We start from the raw sequence: 21,715 nt of genomic DNA, 5'->3' as shown, positions 1-21,715 counted from the left end.
AGAGACAGAGCATGAATGGGGAGGGGCAGAGAGAGAGGGAGACACAGAATCCGAAGCAGGCTCCAGGCTCTGAGCTGTGAACACAGAGCCCGATGAGGGGCTCGAACCCACAAACTGTGGGATCATGACCTGAGCCGAAGTCAGACACTTAACCGACTGAGCCACCCAGGCGCCCCAAGTTTTATTTATTTCTTTTGAGAGACAGCGTGCTTGAGTCAGGGGTAGAGGTGGTGGGGTGGCAGAGAGAGGGAGAGAGAGAATCTCAAGCAGGCTCCACGTTGTCAAAGTAGAACCCAGTGTGGGGTTAAACTCATGAACCCATGGGATCATGACCTGACCCAAAATCAAGAGTCAGAAGCTTAACCAACTGAGCCACTCAGGTGTCCCTCTTTCCTTTTTTAATTTTTAAGTGCACTCTATGCCCAGCGTGGGGCTCAAATTTACAATGCACAGTCGTATGCTCTACTGACTGAGTCAGCCAGGTGCCCCCAAATTCCTTTCTTTTAATGTTTATTTATTTTTGAGAGAGAGGGAGACAGAGCGTCAGTGGGGTAGGACAGAGAGAGTGGGAGACACAGAATCTGAAGCAGGCTTCAGGCTCTGAGCTGTCTGCACTGAGCCTGACACAGGGCTTGAACCCATGAACTGTGAGATCATGACCTGAGCCAAAGTCGGACACCTAACCAACTGAGCCACCCAGGTGCCCCTTTCCTTTTTTAAAATAAATTTCATCTTTGGGGTACCTTAGCTGGCTCAGTCAGTTAAGCATCCGACTTGATTTCAGCTCGGGTCTGATCTCACGTTTCATGAGTTCAAGCCCTGCATTGGGCTCTGCAACAATAATTCAGAGCCTGTTTGGGACTCTGTCTCTCTCTCTCTCTCTACCCCTCCTGTGCATGTACATACACTGTCTCTCAAAATAAATAAACTTAAAAAAATAAAATATGCTTCATCTTAGAATTTTATTCATGAGACATTCTGTCCTTATAATAGTAATAGTTGACAGTAATTTGTTGGTTGAGAGTGGATGAGATACTTTTTGAAATCAGTTACTGAAATTATTCTTTAATTCGAAGATTCAGTAGACTGCCTGAAGTGTCGTCCTTTTCATTTTTCCATTTGAGTTGTAAGTGGAGACTGTTGATATAACTAGCAATAGTGTATTACTTTTACAGGAAAACTTGGAAAAGGAATGGTGTTCTAGTTGACATTCTCTGTTACGAGCTTTTTTTTTTTGTCATGACCTCATTTGTTTCATTATTTAGAGTGTTTCTGAGAAGACGAGTAAGATACAGCTTTTGTCATGATTTGTGGATGGGTTGGCTGTGCATATCCCATTTGCCACTGCTGGTGCCCTGCCTACCACCCCCCTGCCTGTCTCTCAGCACAGTCTACTGCAACATGATTCATTTTTTTTTGAAAGAAAGAAAAGAGAAAGGTTTGAAAGTGTGTTGAGAATGTGGCCTTTTCGGGGCGCCTGGGTGGCTCAGTCGGTTAAGCGGCCGACTTCAGCTCAGGTCATGATCTCGCGGTCCGTGAGTTCGAGCCCTGCGTCGGGCTCTGGGCTGATGGCTCAGAGCCTGGAGCCTGCTTCCGATTCTGTGTCTCCCTTTCTCTCTGCCCCTCCCCCGTTCATGCTCTGTCTCTCCCTGTCTCAAAAATAAATAAAACGTTAAAAAAAAATTTTTTTTTTTTAAAAGAATGTGGCCTTTTCTTTTATAACTTCAGAAACTATATGTATCAAATTATGTGCATCAAAATGTCAGCATCATTGGCAAGGATATTTGCTTTTACCTTATCTAAGAACCTCACTTCTTGGCACAAAAACAGACACTCAGATCAATGGGACAGAATAGAGAACCCAGAAATGGACCCACAAACGTATGGCCAACTAATCTTTGACAAAGCAGGAAAGAATATCCAATGGAATAAAGACAGTCTCTTCAGCAAGTGGTGCTGGGAAAACTGGACAGCGACATGCAGAAGAATGAACCTGGACCACTTTCTCACACCAGACACAAAAGTAAACTCAAAATGGATGAAACACATCAATGTAAGACAGGAAGCCATCAAAATCCTCAAGGAGAAAGCAGGCTAAAACCTCTTTGATCTTGGCCGCAGCAACATCTTACTCAACACATCTCCAGAGGCAAGGGAAACAAAAGCAAAAATGAAATACTGGGACCTCGTCAACAAAAAAAGCTTCTGCTCAGTGAAGGAAACAATCAGCAAAACTAAAAGGCAGCCGACAGAATGGGAGAAGATATTTGCGAATGACATACCAGATAAAGGGTTAGTATCCAAAATCTATAAAGAACTTTTCAGACTCAACACTCAAAAAACAAATAATCCAGTGCAGAAATGGGCGAAAGACGTGAATAGACACTTCTCCAAAGAAAACATCCAGATGGCCAACTGACACATGAAAAAATGCTCAACATCACTCATCATCAGGGAAATACACATCAAAACCGCAATGAGATACCACCTCACCTGTCAGAATGGCTAACATGAACAACTCAGGCAACAACAGATGCTGGCAAGGAAGATGCGGAGAAAGAGGATCTCTTTTCCTTTGTTGGTGGGAATGCAAATTGGTGCAGCCAACTCTGGAAAACAGTATGTTGGTTCCTCAAAAAATTAAAAATAGAACTACCCTATGACCCAGCAATTGCACTACTATATATTTATCCAAGGGATACAGGTGTGCTGTTTCGAAGGGGCAGGTGCACCCCCATGTTTATAGAAGCTCTATCAACAATAGCCAAAGCATGGAAAGAGCCCAGATGTCCATCGATGGATGAATGGATAAAGAAGATGTGGTGTATATATACAATGGAGTATTACTCGGCAATCAAAATGAATGAAATCTTGCCATTTGCAACTACATGGATGGAATTAGTGGGTATTATGCTAAGCGAAATTACTCAGCAAAAGACCTATCACATGACTTCACTCACATGAGGACTTTAAGATGCAAAACAGATGAACATAAGGCAAGGGAAGCAAAACTAATATAAAAACAGGGAGGGGGACAAAACATAAGAGACTCTTAAATATGGAGAACAAACAGAGGGTTACTGGAGGGGTTGTGGGAGGGTGGATGGGCTAAATGGGTAAGGGGCATTAAGAAATCTACTCCTGAAATCATTGTTGGCACTATATGCTAACTAATTTGGATGTAAATTTAAAAAAAGAAAAAGAACCTCACTTCTTGGTAGAATACATACTTTGTTCTTCATCTAATATTGAACAGAATTTTAAAATTGCTCCTTCCCTAGACTATTAGTTTGTGTGTGTGTGTGTGTGTGTGTGTGTATGTGTATAGTTTTATATATAAATATAAGTAATTGTTATATACAAAAACCATAGGCTTTGATCTTTGGAAGATGTTTGATTACCTAAACTTGGTAATTGTTTTATAGGATTAAAATTAAGTTGGATCAAGGAGGAGTGATTCAAGATTTTATTAGTGCCCTAGAGCAGCTCTCTAATCCTGAAATGCTCTTTAAGGTAATGTAATAGCTTCCAGTTCATAAAACATAGAATTTGGATAAAATCTACTTGTAGTCAACTTGATTTTTCCCTTTTTTTTTTTTTTTTTTTTCTGCACAGGACTGGACTGATGATATCAAGGTTGAACTAGCAAAAACCCCTGTTAATAAAAAACACATTGAAAAGATGTATGAAAGAATGTATGCAGCTTTGGGAGACCCAAAGGTTCCAGGCCTTGGAGCTTTCAGAAAGAGGTTCATTCAGGTATGGGTAGTCTGCTTTTATGATAATGGAACCATTGTGAAGATTAGTTTGTACATTTGCTGGCTTGTTAATAATTCTGGTTTTAAAATGTCTGTTGAGTTTGTAACCTTTTCTTTAGATCTGATACTTTCTGTGAGATAGTGATACATGTATTTATGTCAGATGGTGGCAGGTGAGGCAATAGAAAAACCATGGAGTTTTTATTGCATTATTTTCTTCATGCTCAGATTTTTAGATTTGAAGGTTGTGTGTAGTTTAGTAATTATAATTTTCATAATGATATGTATGTTGGATCAAGAAAATATTTGCATTTTATAGTTGATAAACATTTTGAGCACTTAATATCTGTCCAAGGCATACTCCTGAGTGCTACAGGACATACAAAGAGAAGACAGACCCCGTTCCTGAATTCAAAGGGATTGGCTGACAAATACAGTATATAAAGAACTGTGGCTTGAGGACAAGTGTGGATACATGAGAGCTGTTTCTAAAGTTGCCCTTCAGTTCAGGAAAAGCTCCTGGGAGCCAGTGGAGATCAAAATGAAACTTGAAATGTCCAGATTTCATACTGCCAGGCCTTGTGCTTGTTGTTCCCTCTAAGCGGGTTTACCTTCTCTCCCTTGTCCATCTGGAGAACTCACTCTCGAGACTTGACGTACGCATCATTTCTTCTGTAGAGCCTTCCCTGAACCTCCTTCCCGGACGAGAATTAGATACTCCTTCTCTGTTGTGTAACACACCTTATGTACGCCTTTGTTAGCATTAATCACACTGATTTTTGTTGTAACTTTGGTCAAATTACTTTTGTTTAGTAAACTTTAAGAGCATGTGGAGAAGTCCTGGGACTCATACTGCCAGAGTTCTCAGTTTCAGTCTCTAGTGCAAAGGAGAATCTTTTTTTTTATTTATTTATTTATTTATTTATTTATTTATTTATTTATTTTTTAAGACTTTTTTTTAAAGTTTATTTTGAGAGGGAGAGACAGCATTAGTGGGTAAGGGACAGAGAGAGAGAGAGAGAATATCATAAGCAGGCTCCGCACTGTCGGCATATAGCCCAATGAGGGACTCGAACCCATGAAACTGCAAGATCACGACCTGAGCTGAAACCAAGAGCCAGATGTTTAACCAACTGAGGCACCCCTAGTGTTTTTTTAAGTAACTGCTTTATTAAGATATAATTCACACACCCTATAATCCATCTATTTAAAGTGTATCATACTGAAGGGGCGCCTGGGTGGTTCGGTCGGTTAAGCATCTGACTTCAACTCCGGTCATGATCTTATGGTTTGTGAGTTCGAGCCCCCCATCAGGCTCCACACTGACGTTGTGGAGATTGCCTGAGATTCTCTCTTTCTCCCTCTCTCTCTCTGCCCCTCCCCAACTCTCATGCACGCTCTGTCTCTCAAAATAAATAAACTTTAAAAAGCAAAAGGGTACAATACTGTAGTTTTGCTATACTCAGAATTGTGTAAATATCACCACATTTTTGAACATTTTCATCACCCCAAAAAGAAAGCCCATACCTGTTAGCAGGTGCTCCCAATCCCCCACCCCCACCCGCTGCTTCCACTCCCAGGCAACCACCGAAGTGCCTTCTGTTTCTGTGGATTGCCTCTTTTGGACACTTTGTATAAATGGAATCTTACAGTATGTGACTGGCTTCCTTCACTCAGCATAATGTTTTCAGAGTTCATCCGTGCTACAGCATGTGTCAGGACTTCATTCCTTTTTATTGCTGTATGCTATTGCACTGTTAGGGCCTGCCACATTTTCTTTATCCTTTTGTCAGCTGATGCACATTTGGAGTATTTCCACGTCTTAGCTGTTATAAATACTGCTGCTGTGAGTATCTGTGTATGGGTTCTTCTGGGGAGATCCTCAGGAGTGGGAAACCATATTTAATTCTTTCTTTAATTTATGCCTCCTCATTTAGACTTGGGGACAGGGATTTTTCTTTCCGCCTACTAAATACTGCCTGACGTGAAACTGGCATCTTGAATTAGGTGAATAATTGATATAGTTTTGGTAAGTAGAGATAGATTTTGGTGGGTACTTCCTACTTAGGGTAGTTTTAGTTAATGGTGTGAATGTGGGAACGTACAGGACTGTCTGTTGCCTGAATGTGCCCAGGGATGTATCCTGAAAGTGAAGGTAAAACCCTAACTTCTCTATATTCCATATTGTGACATACATTAGGCTCCACATTGTATGACGTCTGTCTCATCTCACAGTATTGAATATGCAAGGGCCTCATAACAGCAAGTATACATACTTTACTTACAATCGGTGTACTATGCAATTTATAGGATTGTAGAATCCTAGATTTGGAAAAGGGTTTGTGTTGGTTTTGTCTTAAGCCGGTAGTCTGTGTGCATTTTCTGTCAAGGTCCGGATGTTGCGCTTTTGGGCCATTCCAGGCTCATGTTGCAAGTGCTCAAATCTGCCGTCCTAGTACAAAAGCAGCCCTGGACGGTACGTGACTGAAAGGATATCGTTGCCAGGATTCCAATGAAACTTTGTTTATAAAAACAGGCAGTGGGCTTTGACTTGCAGACTGTACTTCTTCATGCCTTGTTCTACACAGAGAAGCTAGATCTGAAAAACAGAGACTCGCCCAGTGTCAAATGAGGAGAATGGCAGAATGGCAACTGACACCAGGTCCCCCAGCATAGCGGAACCGATCCATCACCTGGGAGAAGACTTCGTTTCAGCAGTACCGTCCTTCTGCAGCCTTCCCCCATCTGCCCTGCTCTCAGGGTGCTGTGACCCCTGCCCTCACCCCAGTTTGCTGCCTGTCTGTCTCCTCAGTGTGAGAATGTCTGACCCTGTTTATCACCTGTGTCCCCAGTGAAGACTGTGTGTTATCCCTTGAATTCATGGCCGCTTTTCCCTGTGTGCTGGGAAGGCTTTACGCTGGAAATCTGTTAGGGTGGACCACTTCTTCCCAGCTGCTGCTGAGCACAGCTTCTGCCAACTCTAACCCAGGGAGCGTATCATAGCAGCAGAAATGAACCTCGATTATTCCTACCAGGCATGATACTTGTTTTGAGGTTGATTTCTAGTACCTTGGAAAACCAATCTAGAACTTTATGCTTCATACCAAATCAGCATACGATTTGCACTAATTGATTAAAATAATGATCTGTCAAAACAGAATTTCACTTCAGAGGGCATTATGCCATTCACATATGTTGCTGGTACTGATTATGTTTGGAAATAGATAATCTTTCCATGTATTCTAAGAATTGCAGATTGTTTCTATACTTTTAATCTATTTACAGATTAAAGAATAAGTTTGTTTTATAGATGTCAATTTTACTATAATGGATTGTCTTAAAATAGAGCAAATATTTCATTTATACCAGATTTGTGTTTTGGGGTGAGTTTGAAATTTTGTAAAAAATTTCTAATTAAAGACGAGTAGGTAAATCTTGATGACTATTATTAAGTCACTATTAATGATACTCTTGAGTTTTGTTTTTGTTTTTTTTATTTTGTATCAAAAATATAGAGACTATACAATTAGAGACTAATACAAAGAAATATTTGTTAGGTTCCAAGATAAAGGACTTACAATTATTGCTTTTAGAAATATAAATTATCTAAATGTTTGTACTGGTTTATGATCCAGAATAATGGCTTGAAAAACCCTTATTAAGGAAAGGAGTATTTTTATATTTTGTTCTTCAGCTGTGATGAAGAATCATGGGCTTTTCATTTTGATTGAATTACTCTATTTAGTACCTCATTCCTTCATTTTTAAAAATATTTATTTATTTTTGAGAGAGAGAGACAGAATGTGGGTGGGGGAGGGACAGTGGGAGAGGGAGACAGAATTGGAAGCAGGCTCCAGGCTCTGAGCTGTCAGCACATAGCCTGATGCAGGGCTCAAACTCATCAGCTGTGAGATCATGATCTGAGCTGAAGTCTGGCGCTTAACCAACTGAGCCACCCAGGCGCCTCAGTACCTCATTCCTAAGTATTCTTCTTGTCATAACGATGTAGACCAGTAACTAGATAATGAACACAAAGAGGTTGAAAGGTTTTTAAGCCCTTATTAGAATTTATGATTAGAATTTATGACTGTAAGTCCCCACTGACGCCTTTCTGTCTTTTCAGAGGAACACAAAGAAACAAACAAAAGACAGGCTTCTCATGTTTAGAGTATTGAAACATTCAAGGAAAGCAAAACTATAAACCTTAAAAATAGAAAAAAGCCTAAATAATTGGATACTTGTTATAAACATAAGCCTAGAACCTTCCTCAAAGTTTAAACATTAATATTTAAGGTAAATTATTAATTTCAGGCTTTTGGAAAAGAATTTGATAAATACTTTGGAAAAGGAGGTTCTAAGCTACCTGGAATGAAACTTCGTGACTTCACCGACATTACCAACTCACTACTATCTAAAATGTACAGAGACTCAAAGCCACCTGGGAATCTGAAAGAATGTTCACCCTGGATGAGTGATTTCAAAGTAGAATTCTTGAGAAATGAGCTGGAGATTCCTGGTGAGTTAACCCTTAGGGTGACAAAACTGGACTCTAAGGAGAATAGTAGGGTAGCAAGGACTTTTGATTTCTAAAATAGTAATATTGGGATCTTGATAGTTACCTTTTTTTTTTTAAGAATTTAATAAATTTATTAAGAATTTAAAATTTTGCCATATTTTTTTGTCATTAGGAGAATCTATAATTACTTTGAATTAGGAGTCTACTCCATTAATTAGGAAGCTAACTTCCATTAGTCAAATCGAAAAATAATAGCATTATTTTTAAAAAGTCAGATTTTTTTAAATGACAACTTTCAGTAAAAAATTTTATTGTATAACTTTTTAAAATTAGATCAACAGGTATGTGTTAAAATACAGGGTTCTGTAACAAACTGTACCTAAAGAAAGCTTCTATGGTTTGTCTTAGGTCAGTATGATGGCAAAGGAAAGCCAGTGCCAGAATACCATGCACGAATCACCGGGTTTGATGAGCGGGTAGGTACCAGTGTGTGGATTGCAACTGTGGTATTTAGTTCTTCAGGTATGAGAATGATGTATTTGTCTTTACCAAACAAAAGACAGTTTCCCACCTTGGTTTCAAATGCAGTTTTCTGATCCTATTATTGATCCTATTATTTGCTGAATTTCTTTTTTTTTTTTTTTCAATATATGAAATTTATTGTCAAATTGGTTTCCATACAACACCCAGTGCTCATCCCAAAAGGTGCCCTCCTCAATACCCATCACCCACCCTCCCCTCCCTCCCACCCCCCCATCAACCCTCAGTTTGTTCTGTTTTTAACAGTCTCTTATGCTTTGGCTCTCTCCCACTCTAACCTCTTTTTTTCTTTCCTTCCCCTCCCCCATGGGTTTCTGTTACGTTTCTCAGGATCCACATAAGAGTGAAAACATATGGTATCTGTCTTTCTCTGTATGGCTTATTTCACTTAGCATCACACTCTCCAGTTCCATCCACGTTGCTACAAAGGGCCATATTTCATTCTTTCTTATTGCCACGTAGTACTCCATTGTGTATATAAACCACAATTTCTTTATCCATTCATCAGTTGATGGACATTTAGGCTCTTTCCACAATTTGGCTATTGTTGAGAGTGCTGCTATAAACATTGGGGTACAAGTGCCCTTATGCATCAGCACTCCTGTATCCGTTGGGTAAATTCCTAGCAGTGCTACTGCTGGGTCATAGGGTACATCTATTTTTAATTTTTTGAGGAACCTCCACACTGTTGTCCAGAGTGGCTGCACCAATTTGCATTCCCACCAACAGTGCAAGAGGGTTCCCGTTTCTCCACATCCTCTCCAGCATCTATAGTCTCCTGATTTGTTCATTTTGGCCACTCTGACTGGCGCCAGCACCATTTGTTGAAGAGACTGTCTTTTTTCCATTGGATGTTCTTTCCTGCTTTGTCAAAGATTAGTTGTCCCTACGTTTGTGGGTCTAGTTCTGGGGTTTCTATTCTATTCCATTGGTCTGTGTGTCTGTTTTTGTGCCAATACCATGCTGTCTTGATGATTACAGCTTTGTAGTAGAGGCTAAAATCTGGGATTGTGATGCCTCCCGCTTTGGTCTTCTTCAAAATTACTTTGGCTATTCGGGGCCTTTTGTGGTTCCATATGAATTTTAGGATTGCTTGTTCTAGTCTCGAGAAGAATGCTGGTGCAATTTTGATTGGGATTGCATTGGATATAGCTTTGGGTAGATAGCTTTGGGTAGTATTGTAGATACTACAATGTAGATAGCTTTGGGTAGTATTGACATTTTGACAATATTTATTCTTCCCATCCATGAGCACAGAATGTTTTCCCATTTCTTTGTATCTTCTTCAATTTCCTTCATAAGCTTTCTATAGTTTTCAGCATACAGATCTTTTACATCTTTGGTTAGATTTATCCCTAGGTATTTTATGCTTCTTGGTGCAATGCAATTGTGAATGGGATCAGTTTCTTTATTTGTCTTTCTGTTGCTTCATTATTAGTGTATAAGAATGCAACTGATTTCTGTACATTGATTTTTTATCCTGCAACTTTGCTGAATTCATGTATCAGTTCTAGCAGACTTTTGGTGGAGTCTATCGGATTTTCCATGTAGAATATCATATCATCTGCAAAAAGTGAAAGCTTAACTTTATCTTTGCCAATTTTGATGCCTTTGATTTCCTTTTGTTGTCTGATTGCTGATGCTAGAACTTGCAACACTATGTTAAACAACAGTGGTGAGAGTGGACATCCCTGTCGTGTTCCTGGTCTCAGGGAAAAAGCTCTCAGTTTCAGTTTTTCCCCATTGAGGATGATATTAACTGTGGGCTTTTTATAAATGGCTTTTATGATGTTTAAGTATGTTCCTTCTATCCCGACTTTCTCGACGGTTTTTATTAAGAAAGGATGCTGAATTTTGTCAAATGCTTTTTCTGCATCAATTGACATGATCATATAGTTCTTATCTTTTCTTTTATTAATGTGATGTATCACATTGATTGATTTGCGAATGTTGAACCAGCCCTGCAGCCCAGGAATGAATCCCACTTGATCATAGTGAATAATTCTTTTTGTATGCTGTTGAATTCGATTTGCTAGTATCTTATTGAGAATTTTTGCATCCATATTCATCAGGGATATTGGCCTGTAGTTCTCTTTTTTTACTGGGTCTCTGTCTGGTTTAGGAATCAAAGTAATACTGGCTTCATAGAATGAGTCTGGAAGTTTTCCTTCCCTTTCTATTTTTTGGAACAGCTTGAGAAGGATAGGTATTATCTCTGCTTTAAATGTCTGGTAGAACTCCCCTGGGAAGCCATCTGGTCCTGGACTCTTACTTGTAGGGAGATTTTTGATGACTGATTCAATTTCTTCTCTGGTTATGGATCTGTTCAAGCTTTCTATTTCCTCCTGATTGAGTTTTGGAAGCGTGTGGGTGTTTAGGAATTTGTCCATTTCTTCCAGGTTGTCCAGTTTGTTGGCATATAATTTTTCATAGTATTCCCTGATAATTGCTTGTATGTCTGAGGGATTGGTTGTAATAATTCCATTTTCATTCATGATTTTATCTATTTGGGTCATCTCCCTTTTCTTTTTGAGAAGCCTGGCTAGAGGTTTATCAATTTTGTTTATTTTTTCAAAAAACCAACTCTTGGTTTCATTGATCTGCTCTACAGTTTTTTTAGATTCTATAATTGTTTATTTCTGCTTGAATCTTTATTATTTCTCTTCTGTTGGGTTTAGGCTGTTTTTGCTGTGCTGCTTCTATTTCCTTTATGTGTGCTGTTAGATTTTGTATTTGGGATTTTTCTTGTTTCTTGAGATAGGCCTGGATTGCGATGTATTTTCCTCTCAGGACTGCCTTCGCTGCATCCCAAAGCGTTTGGATTGTTGTATTTTCATTTTCATTTGTTTCCATATATTTTTTAATTCCATCTCTAATTGCCTGGTTGACCCACTCATTCTTTAGTAGGGTGTTCTTTAACCTCCATGCTTTTGGAGGTTTTCCAGACTTTTTCCTGTGGTTGATTTCAAGCTTCATAGCATTGTGGTCAGAAAGTGTGCATGGTATTATCTCAGTTCTTGTATACTTATGAAGGGCTGCTTTGTGACCCAGTATGTGATCTATCTTGGAGAATGTTCCATGTGCACTGGAGAAGAAAGTATATTCTGTTGCTTTGGGATGCAGAATTCTAAATATATCTGTCAAGTCCATCTGATCCAATGTATCATTCAGGGCCCTTGTTTCTTTATTGACCGTGTGTCCAGATGATCTATCCATTTCTGTAAGTGGAGTGTTAAAGTCCCCTGCAATTACCACATTCTGATCAATAAGGTTGCTTATGTTTGTGAGTAATTGTTTTATATATTTGGGGGCTCCCGTATTCGGCGCATAGACATTTATAATTGTTAGCTCTTCCTGATGGATAGACCCTGTAATTATTATATAATGCCCTTCTTCATCTCTTGTTACAGCCTTTAATTTAAAGTCTAGTTTGTCTGATATAAGTATGGCTACTCCAGCTTTCTTTTGACTTCCAGTAGCATGATAAATAGTACTCCATCCCCTCACTCTCAATATGAAGGTGTCCTCAGGTCTAAAATGAGTCTCTTGTAGACAGCAAATAGATGGGTCTTGTTTTTTTATCCATTCTGATACCCTGTGTCTTTTGGTTGGCGCATTTAGTCCATTGACGTTCAGTGTTGTTATAGAAAGATACGGGTTTAGAGTCATTGTGATGTCTGTAGGTTTCATGCTTGTAGCGATGTCTCTGGTAGTTTATCTCACAGGATCCCCCTTAGGATCTCTTGTAGGGCTGGTTTAGTGGTGACAAATTCCTTCAGTTTTTGTTTGTTTGGGAAGACCTTTATCTCTCCTTCTATTCTAAATGACAGACTTGCTGGATAGAGGATTCTCGGCTACATATTTTTTCTGTTCATCACATTGAAGATTTCCTGCCATTCCTTTCTGGCCTGCCAAGTTTCAGTAGAGAGATCCGTCATGAGTCTTATCGGTCTCCCTTTATATGTTAGAGCACGTTTATCCCTAGCTGCTTTCAGAATTTTCTCTTTATCCTTGTATGTTGCCAGTTTCACTATGATATGTCGTGCAGAAGATCGATTCAAGTGACATCTGAAGGGAGTTCTCTGTGCCTCTTGGATTTCAATGCCTTTTTCCTTCCCCAGATCAGGGAAGTTCTCAGCTATTATTTCTTCAAGTACCCCTTCAGCACCTTTCCCTCTCTCTTCCTCCTCTGGGATACCAATTATGCGTAGATTATTTCTCTTTAGTGCATCACTTAGTTCTCTAATTTTCCCTTCATACTCCTGGAGTTTTTTTATCTCTTTTTCTCAGCTTCCTCTTTTTCCATAATTTTATCTTCTAATTCACCTATTCTCTCCTCTGCCTCTTCAATCTGAGCCGTGATGGTCTCCATTTTATTTTGCAGCTCATTTATAGCATTTTTTAGCTCCTCCTGGCTGTTCCTTAGTCCCTTGATCTCCGTAGCAATAGATTCTCTGCTGTCCTTTATACTGTTTTCAAGCCCAGCGATTAATTTTATGACTATTATTCTAAATTCACTTTCTGTTATATTGTTTAAATCGTTTTTGATCAGTTCGTTAGCTGTCATTATTAACTGGAGATTCTTTTGAGGGGAATTCTTCCGTTTCCTCATTTTGGATAGTGCCTGGAGTGGTGCAGGACTGCGGGGCACTTCCCCTGTGCTGTCTTGAATACCTTGTGTTGGTGGGCGGTGCCATAGTCAGACCCGATGTCTGCCCCCAGCCCACCACTGTGGCCACAGTCAGACTGGTGTGTACCTTCTCTTCCCCTCTCCTAGGGGCAGGATTCACTGTGGGGTGGCGTGGCCTGTCTGGGCTACTTGCACACTGCCAGGCTTGTGGTGCTGGGGATCTGGCGTATTAGCTGAGGTGGACTGGCAAGGTGCACAGGGGCGGGAGGGGGAGGCTCAGCTCGCTTTTCCTTCAGAGATCTGTTTCAGGAGGGGCCCTGCGGCACTGGGAGGGAGTCAGACCCTCCGGAGGGTTGGCTCCGCAGAAGCACAGCGTTGGGTGTTTGCGCGGTCCAAGCAAGTTCCCTGGCGGGAACTGGTTCCCTTTGGGGTTTTGGCTGGGGGATGGGTGAGGGAGATGGCGCTGGCGAGCGCCTTTGTTCCCCGCCAAGCTGAGCTCTGTCGTCCGGGGCTTATCAACTCTCCCTCCCATTGTCCTCCAGCCCTCCCGTTCTCCGAGCAGAGCTGTTAGCTTATAACCTCCCAGATGTTAAGTCCTGCTTGCTGTCGGAACACACTCTGTCCGGCCCCTCCGCTTTTGCCAGCCAGACTCGGGGTCTCTGCTTGGCCAGCGGACCGCCCCTCTGCCCCGGCTCCCTCCCGCCAGTCCGTGTAGTGTGCACCGCCTCGCCGCCCTTCCTACCCTCTTCCGTGGGCCTCTTGTTTGCGCCTGGCTCTGGAGACTCCGTTCTGCTAGTCTTCTGGCGGTTTTCTGGGTTATTTAGGCAGATGTGGGTGGAATCTAAGTGATCAGCAGGACGTGGTGAGCGTCCTCCTACGCCGCCATATTCTCTCCTCGCCTTTCCAACAGTCTACTGAATTTCTTAATATAATGTTTTGATGTGTCAACATCTGTCATATTTAAGAATGTAACAAACTCAAAACATAAACTGTGTGTATGCATGTGTATGTATGTATCTTCTATAAAATATATGTGGGGTTAGGTTAAGTAATTTTAGGAAGTTAACATGTGTACATTTTGCTCATTATTAAGGATATCCACATTTATAAGCAATTAAATGTAGCAAGGAATATGAAGTTTCCGGAGGCACAGCAGTAGGGCTTGAACAGGTAACACATCTTTTGCTGGTCCTAGATTCTGTTATTTTTCTGTCGCTTGACTCTGTCTTCAAAGAGAGGTCTCTTTTTGAGGAATGAGTATCAACCAGCCTTACTTTTCCTCTTTTGATAATATGATCGGTTGTTTTGTCAGTTTTTTAGACTGCACCTAAAATATTTTAATAAATCTTAAAGGTAAAAGTAATGGCTTCTATCAGAAAACCGAAGCGCATCATCATCCGAGGCCATGATGAGAAAGAGTACCCCTTCCTTGTCAAGGGGGGTGAAGACCTGCGCCAGGACCAGCGGATTGAGCAGCTCTTCGAGGTCATGAATGTCCTCCTTTCTCAGGATGCAGCCTGTAGCCAAAGAAACATGCAGCTGAAGACCTACCGTGTCATACCCATGACCTCCAGGTGGGACCAATGCACATGGTCATTCTAGAACAGACTTACATGAATGGAAATTCTGGCACTCAGCCCAATCCCCATTTAAGGTTACAGAGCTGGGCTTGAAAGTCAACTGACAATTCAGTGTTTTATTTAGTGTTCACAAAGAGCTAAACAGAATAATAAGCACTTGTAAACCTCTGCTTTTCAGACTTAATGTGGAGAAGGTAAGTGAAGAACTGACGTGAAGAAATCTGTTCTGCTTTTGCTTCTGCAGGACTAGAAAGAACAGTTTGGGTTTGTGTTCATAAACTGTTCATTCTCCTTTTCAGATTAGGACTAATTGAGTGGATTGAAAATACTTTTACCTTGAAGGACCTTCTTTTGAGTCACATGTCACAAGAGGAGAAAGCAGCTTATACAAGGTGACTTAGAGCCCCAATACTCCTTCTTCAGCCCTTCCCCGGGTACTTATGTCCTGCAAGCCTGTTACTCCCCAGTCATAATACCTCGGAGTAACGTTGTTTTAGATCACGTTTCCTCTACCTCGTGTTTCCAGTGTCATTTCTGGGCCCCTTATTTATTTATTTGATTTTTTTTTTTGTTTAATTTATTTTTTGAGAGAGAGATAGAGTGAGAGCAGGGGAGGGGCAGAGAGAGAGAGGGAGAGAGAGAATCCCAAGCAGGCTCTGCTCTGTCAGCACAGAGCCCAGTGCAGGGCTTGAGCTCACAAACTGTGAGATCATGACCTGAACCAAAATCAAGAGTCGGACACTTAACCCACTGAGCCACCCAGGTGCCCCTGGGCACCTTTTCAACTGGGCCTCTGAGCTATACCTTGGCCAGTTGTTTACTCTGCCTCTGGCTGGGTGAATAAACTAAAGGGAGCAGAGGGTTCCAAACAGTAGTTGTGTGCGTTTTACCACAGTGAACCAAAGTATTAGCTTTGCAAACAACAACAAAAAACTCGAAGGAAATAAAGTAAATAATAAGATTAGCAGCTAACATTTAATTAAAAATTTTCTGCATTCTAGGCAGTATTCTAAGTTCTTAATGTGTATGAAGTCATTTCTTTCTTACAAAAACCTACAAGTTTTTGTTAACACCTCTGTTCAGATAAGGACGTTGAGGCCCAGAGAGGTTATGTAACTAGTCCTAGGCTGCCCAGCATGCAAGTGGGCTAGCTAGAATTATTAGTGAGTAATTCTAGGTTATGATACTGGTGCTTTTTATTTTTCTTTATCCTTTCATATTTTCCAAATTGCCTACAATGAACACATGTTTTTTAATCACAAAGGATTGGGTGTTTTTATTTCTGTGAAGAATAAAAAGGACCACATTGAAAGAGATTTTGAAGGAGTTGACAAGTTTTGGTGACTAGCTGTACGATGAAGGAAGAGGAAACAGCTATAAATCTGGGCCATTTCTCTTCATTATACCCTATTCCGCCCTGAAAGTATTTACATAGGAGCAATATTCTCATCAGTCAGAAATGATTTGTGTGCAATTAAGCATATTCTTATTCATACTCTTGCTGTTGTTACATAGGCTTTGTTCACGAACTTTTAATTCCAGTCATTTGAGTCCTTTGCCCATAGTTGTTTCTGCCTTCCCTGGGAGACAGGGAAACTGATGGACAGTACTTTCCGGGGTCAGGCAGCCCACATCTCACTCCAGTGCCAACTGACAGTGGTCCTAACACGTAGTAGGACTCTTGAAAAAGTGACTTGCCTTTCCCTTGGTCCCATGCCTCCATTTCTAAGATGGGATAGTAATGTAAAATACATAAGGTAAACATAGGTATCAATGGAGTTTAAAGTACTCTTCAAATATATATATATCTGAGCTGTCAGCAAAAGCCCAACACAGGGCTCAAACCCACAGACCATGAGATCATGACCTGAGCCGAAGTTGGATGCTTAACTGACTGAGCCACCCAGGCGCGCCTCCCACTGCCTTTGTAAAACAAGGTGCTTCTGCCCTCTACTAGTAAAATCGTTGCTATTTTTTTTCTTAATTTATATGTTGCCATTTCCCGGCCTAAACATCCCATTTGAAACTAGGAGAGAATTTAGATTGAAATGGAGAGCTCTGTTGTGACATTAACTTAGTAGTAACTCAGAAAAGATTCACCTTAAGTGATTGAACTTCTAAGTAACATATGATGTAGTTCTATCTTCAGATTTCTTTTTAGGAAAACTTAAAGCTTTTGACACAACCCCAAAGTGACTGAACGTGCAAAAAATGTTTCCAACAGCCCAATACTGCGTTTTGCCTGTGAAACATTACTGAAAACAGCTTTGTCAATTCAATTCAAAACCATTGTCATTTAACAAAATACCATATTGGGGCACCTGGGTGGCTCAGTCGGTAAAGTATCCGACTTTGACTCAGGTCATGATCTCACAGTTCGTGGGTTTGAGGTCCATGTCCGCCTCTGTGCTGACAGGGCAGAGCCTGGAACCTGCTTCAAATTCTGTGTCTCTGTCTCTCTTTGCCCCTCCCCAGCTCACACTCTATCTTTCTCTCTTTCTGTCTCAAAAATAAACATTAAAAAAGAGGGGGGGCATCTGGGTGGCTCAGTCAGTTAAGCGTCCGACTTTGGCTCAGGTCATGATCTCACAGCTGGTGGGTTCGAGCCCCGCATCGGGCTCTGTGCTGACAGATCAGAGCTTGGAGCCTGCTTCAGATTCTGTATCTCCCTCTCTCTCTCTCTCTGCCTCTTCCCCGCTCGCACTCTGTCTCTCTGTCTCTTAAAAATAAATAAACATTTTTAAAAAATAATAATAAAAAAAAAGAAAATACCTTATTGTATTTAATATTGGTTTTGTTTGTATCTGCATACTGGAAATGGCGACAAAAGAGTGTGGCAAGCCAAAAAGAGCCTTATTGTTAAGGCTCTCTTCCACTACCAGATTTTTAGAACTGTATGCCTGGATTATTAGCACTTACATTTAATTCATCTTGTTCCTCTCTATGTGAGGTGGGAAGTTTATTGTATCTGATCACTTTGTGCCTGAATTTTTGCATAGGAAATAGCTTTTGTCTCTTTCAGAGTAACTAAGAATAAATGATGATATATTGAGATTCTAGATCCAGAGTAACATTCGTTCAGTGTTAATATTAAATGTGATTGAAAGTCATATTTATTTCCCTGCCTTTTCACTATTTTTCAATTAATTCTTGATGATCTTTGCCTCTGAATCATTACAATGCTAAATATCTTCCTACTGCTGGTTCCCTTTTTCCTACTTGTTAGTGATCCCAGAGCACCACCACATGAATATAGAGAATGGCTGGCAAAGATGTCTGGGAAACATGATGTGGGCGCTTACGTGTCGATGTTTAAGTAAGTTTTGTTTTGTTTTGATTTTCCTTTTTAGTGACTAGTTCATTCTTCTTAAAGTTGTGTATTTACTTTTGTTTCTTAGAACGTTTTGCTTCCGAGAGATCATCAAAATCTAGCTGTTTGATATTTGAGCTTCAGTGTAAATTACTTCAAATTTTAAATTTCAAGTCATAGGAATTTGTTCTAATTAGGTATTTCCTATTATTAAATCATAGGGCAGCTAGTCGTACTGAAACAGTCACATCTTTTAGAAGAAGGGAAAGTAAAGTGCCAGCTGATCTCTTAAAGTAAGTATCCTTCTGACTTTACAAACTAGCTGGTGGTGTAGCAGAGACTACAGAGATCATGTCTCCCTCCCCCAGGCGGGCCTTTCTAAAGATGAGCACAGGCCCTGAGGCCTTCCTGGCACTCCGCTCCCACTTTGCCAGCTCTCATGCTCTTCTGTGCATTAGCCACTGGATTCTGGGCATTGGAGACAGACATCTGAACAATTTCATGGTAAGCATGGAGACAGGCGAAATGATTGGAATCGACTTTGGACATGCATTTGGATCAGCTACTCAGGTATGCTCACTTTGCTCTCATTGTTCTTGCCTGATTTAGAACCATAGTCCTAGGACCTTCTGGAAATGGATAGATTTTAAATCAATTAGATTGATTTGTCATGGTCATTAAATTTGACATTCTTGCAGAATAAAGGATAATCTCAACTTTGTTTTGGCCTTGTTCAGACAGGTTATAGAAGGTATGATGATGCTCATTTGTGGAATTTAAGAAATAAAACAGATGAACGTATGTGAGGGGGAAAATAAAGAGGGAAGCAAACCATAAGAGACTCTAAAAGACAGAACAAATTGAGGGTTGATGGAAGGAGGTGGGTGGGAGATGGGCTAGATGGGAGGGCATTTGTTATGAGCACTGGGTGTTGTATATAAGTGATGAATCACTAAATTCTTCTCCTGAAACCAATATTGTACTCTATATTAACCAACTAGAATTTAAATAAAAATTTGAAAAGAAAAAAGAATATAAACAACAAAAAAAGGTGTGATGAGTTATATAACTAGAGCCAAGAATAAAATGTGTTCCTATTAAAAGGGAAGACTATAAGGTTTTATGAAGCCCCATAATCAAAATGTCTTGCACAAGATGTGGTACAAATCTTTTCTCTGACATTAAACCCTGAATATTTTCAGCTGCACTTATAAATCCCTGCAGGCTGTGTGGTCCTACACACACACACAGGTTTGTGCAAAGATGATTGTGTTGGGTACTCTTGGGCGCAGTGGGTTCACATCTGTGCAGCCGATATCATTTCTCACTGTGAACAATAACTATGAGAAGATGCTCTGTGCCTTTTCCCTGAGGTTTCTAGTTCATATGTCCTCCTTCTTGTCCATGTTTTTCCCTCCTTAGTTTCTGCCTGTCCCTGAGTTGATGCCTTTTCGTCTGACTCGCCAATTTATCAATCTGATGTTACCAATGAAAGAAGCAGGTATTATGTGCAGTGTCATGGTGCATGCACTGAGAGCCTTCCGCTCACACTCAGACCTGCTTATCAACACCATGGACGTGTTTGTAAAGGAACCTTCCTTCGACTGGAAAGTAGGGTTATTTGTTCTTTTTACTTTCATTACAACATACCAGTGACTGATCTGGCATCTCCTGTCATATGTTGGAAATGTATCAAATTTTGTTTATTAAAATATTTACATTGTTTTGTGCAGTATTTCTTAAAGTTAACATTTGGGGTCAGTTGACCTGTAAACCAGATAAGAGACATAATCTTCATTTGGAGAAAACTGTTGTTTCAAATGAGTGTATTTCTAATGAGGAGTTAATGTAGACCTATTGGTGATTTAGGTCTGATTTCTGAGACAACTTTTAGCTTAAAATCTGTTTCATGTGAAGTCTTCCTTGATTATAAAGATACATGATGCTTTCATAAATAGTAAGCCCCAAAAGAATGAAGCTTAGTGATGGCCTCCTTGATAGGGATGTCGTTGTCCCTGTTATTTGTATTACTACTATTAGAATGTGTATAAAAAGTTATAAAGCTCCCCCTAGTTATAGATATTTATTTTAAAATCATTACTGGTTCAGTGTTTTAATGTGATCATATATACTGTTATAATAAGCAGAGAACATCATGTTCTTTTCCTTTAGAATTTTGAACAGAAAATGCTAAAAAAAGGAGGATCATGGATTCAAGAAGTAAACGTAACTGAAAAGAATTGGTATCCCCGCCAGAAAATACATTATGCTAAGAGAAAGTTAGCAGGTGCTAATCCGGCAGTTATTACTTGGTAAGATGGTTATTTGTGAACAAAACACCAACACGCTACTATTTACTAAAGAATGACTAACATAAAGCATGGCTTTATGAAAAAAGCATGGCTTAAGGAGGTGAACTTCTGCAAGGCCGGGCAGAGTCTGTATCTCTGAAGCCTGTGTACTTGGCCTCTGCCCTCTTGGCACAGTCTTCAGGCTTCAAGTCGGTGCCTGGAATAACCAGTACCAATGTGAAGAACAGCAGGAGCATTTTTAGGCAATTACAATAATATTAGTATGTAAGAGGAGATTTAGAGTTTAAAATTGCTTTTGTCCTTTTTAGGAGAAAATATGATCTGGGTTGGCACAGCACACAGGTGTGGAGAATCCACATTGTTGGCAAGAATCCAAATTGAGTTAGCCTTTAGGTTAGCCTCAAAAATATTCTTGTTGGGACGCCTGGGTGGCTCACTTAAGCATCCGACTCTTGATTTTGTCTCCAGTCATGATCTCATGGTTCGTGAGTGCATCAGGCTCTGCACTGACAGCTCGAAGCCTGTTTGGGATTCTCTCCTCTCTGCCCCTCCCCAGTCACACGTGCATGCGTGCTCTCTCTCTCTCTCTCTCTCTCTCTCTCTCTCTCTCTGTCTCAAATAAACGTAAAAGAAAATTTTTCTTATTGAGGTCTAAAGCAAATAGAAATTTATAGAGATGTTTCACAAGAGGGATAAAAGCTGGACTTTACAATTAAGTAATAGTAGCTGGCAATCTGTGGTCAGTTGTTTTTTTGACAGGGGTACCAGTGGTCTTTCCAACAAATGGCTCTGGCAGAGGAACAAAAGTTGATTCCTATCCCACACGATACACAAAAATTAATGCAGAATAGATCAGAGACCTAAATGTAGGAGCTAAAACTATAAAAGACTCAGAAGCACAGGGGTAGATCTTCATGACCTGATTTGGCAATGACTTTTGTCATTCTTAAGTATAACACCAAAAAGCACAGCAAAAAAAAGAAAAAAAAATAGGTAAATTCATATCAGAATTTAAGTTTTGTGCTTCACAGGATACCATCAAGAAAGTAAAGTAAAAAGACAACCCACA

At 40.2% G+C, this 21,715-nt stretch overlaps 1 protein-coding gene across 2 annotated transcripts in view; it reads left to right on the top strand.

Annotated features, from left to right (window-relative positions):
* PRKDC (protein kinase, DNA-activated, catalytic subunit) overlaps positions 1–21,715 on the top strand; it is a 214,591-nt gene that overhangs the window by 191,512 nt on the left and 1,364 nt on the right. For both annotated transcript variants that reach the window (XM_042923148.1, XM_042923150.1), the window contains 11 exons: positions 3,426–3,513; positions 3,616–3,759; positions 8,070–8,274; positions 8,683–8,750; positions 14,798–15,018; positions 15,324–15,416; positions 18,251–18,340; positions 18,556–18,627; positions 18,703–18,904; positions 19,757–19,945; positions 20,507–20,646. In XM_042923148.1, coding sequence (XP_042779082.1) covers positions 3,426–3,513; positions 3,616–3,759; positions 8,070–8,274; positions 8,683–8,750; positions 14,798–15,018; positions 15,324–15,416; positions 18,251–18,340; positions 18,556–18,627; positions 18,703–18,904; positions 19,757–19,945; positions 20,507–20,646 — 1,512 coding nt within the window. The remainder of the gene's footprint in view (positions 1–3,425; positions 3,514–3,615; positions 3,760–8,069; positions 8,275–8,682; positions 8,751–14,797; positions 15,019–15,323; positions 15,417–18,250; positions 18,341–18,555; positions 18,628–18,702; positions 18,905–19,756; positions 19,946–20,506; positions 20,647–21,715) is intronic.

Source organism: Panthera leo, chromosome F2 (genome assembly GCF_018350215.1).
Source record: "Panthera leo isolate Ple1 chromosome F2, P.leo_Ple1_pat1.1, whole genome shotgun sequence".
NCBI lineage: Eukaryota > Metazoa > Chordata > Mammalia > Carnivora > Felidae > Panthera > Panthera leo.
This window is presented reverse-complemented; position numbering and strand designations above follow the sequence as displayed.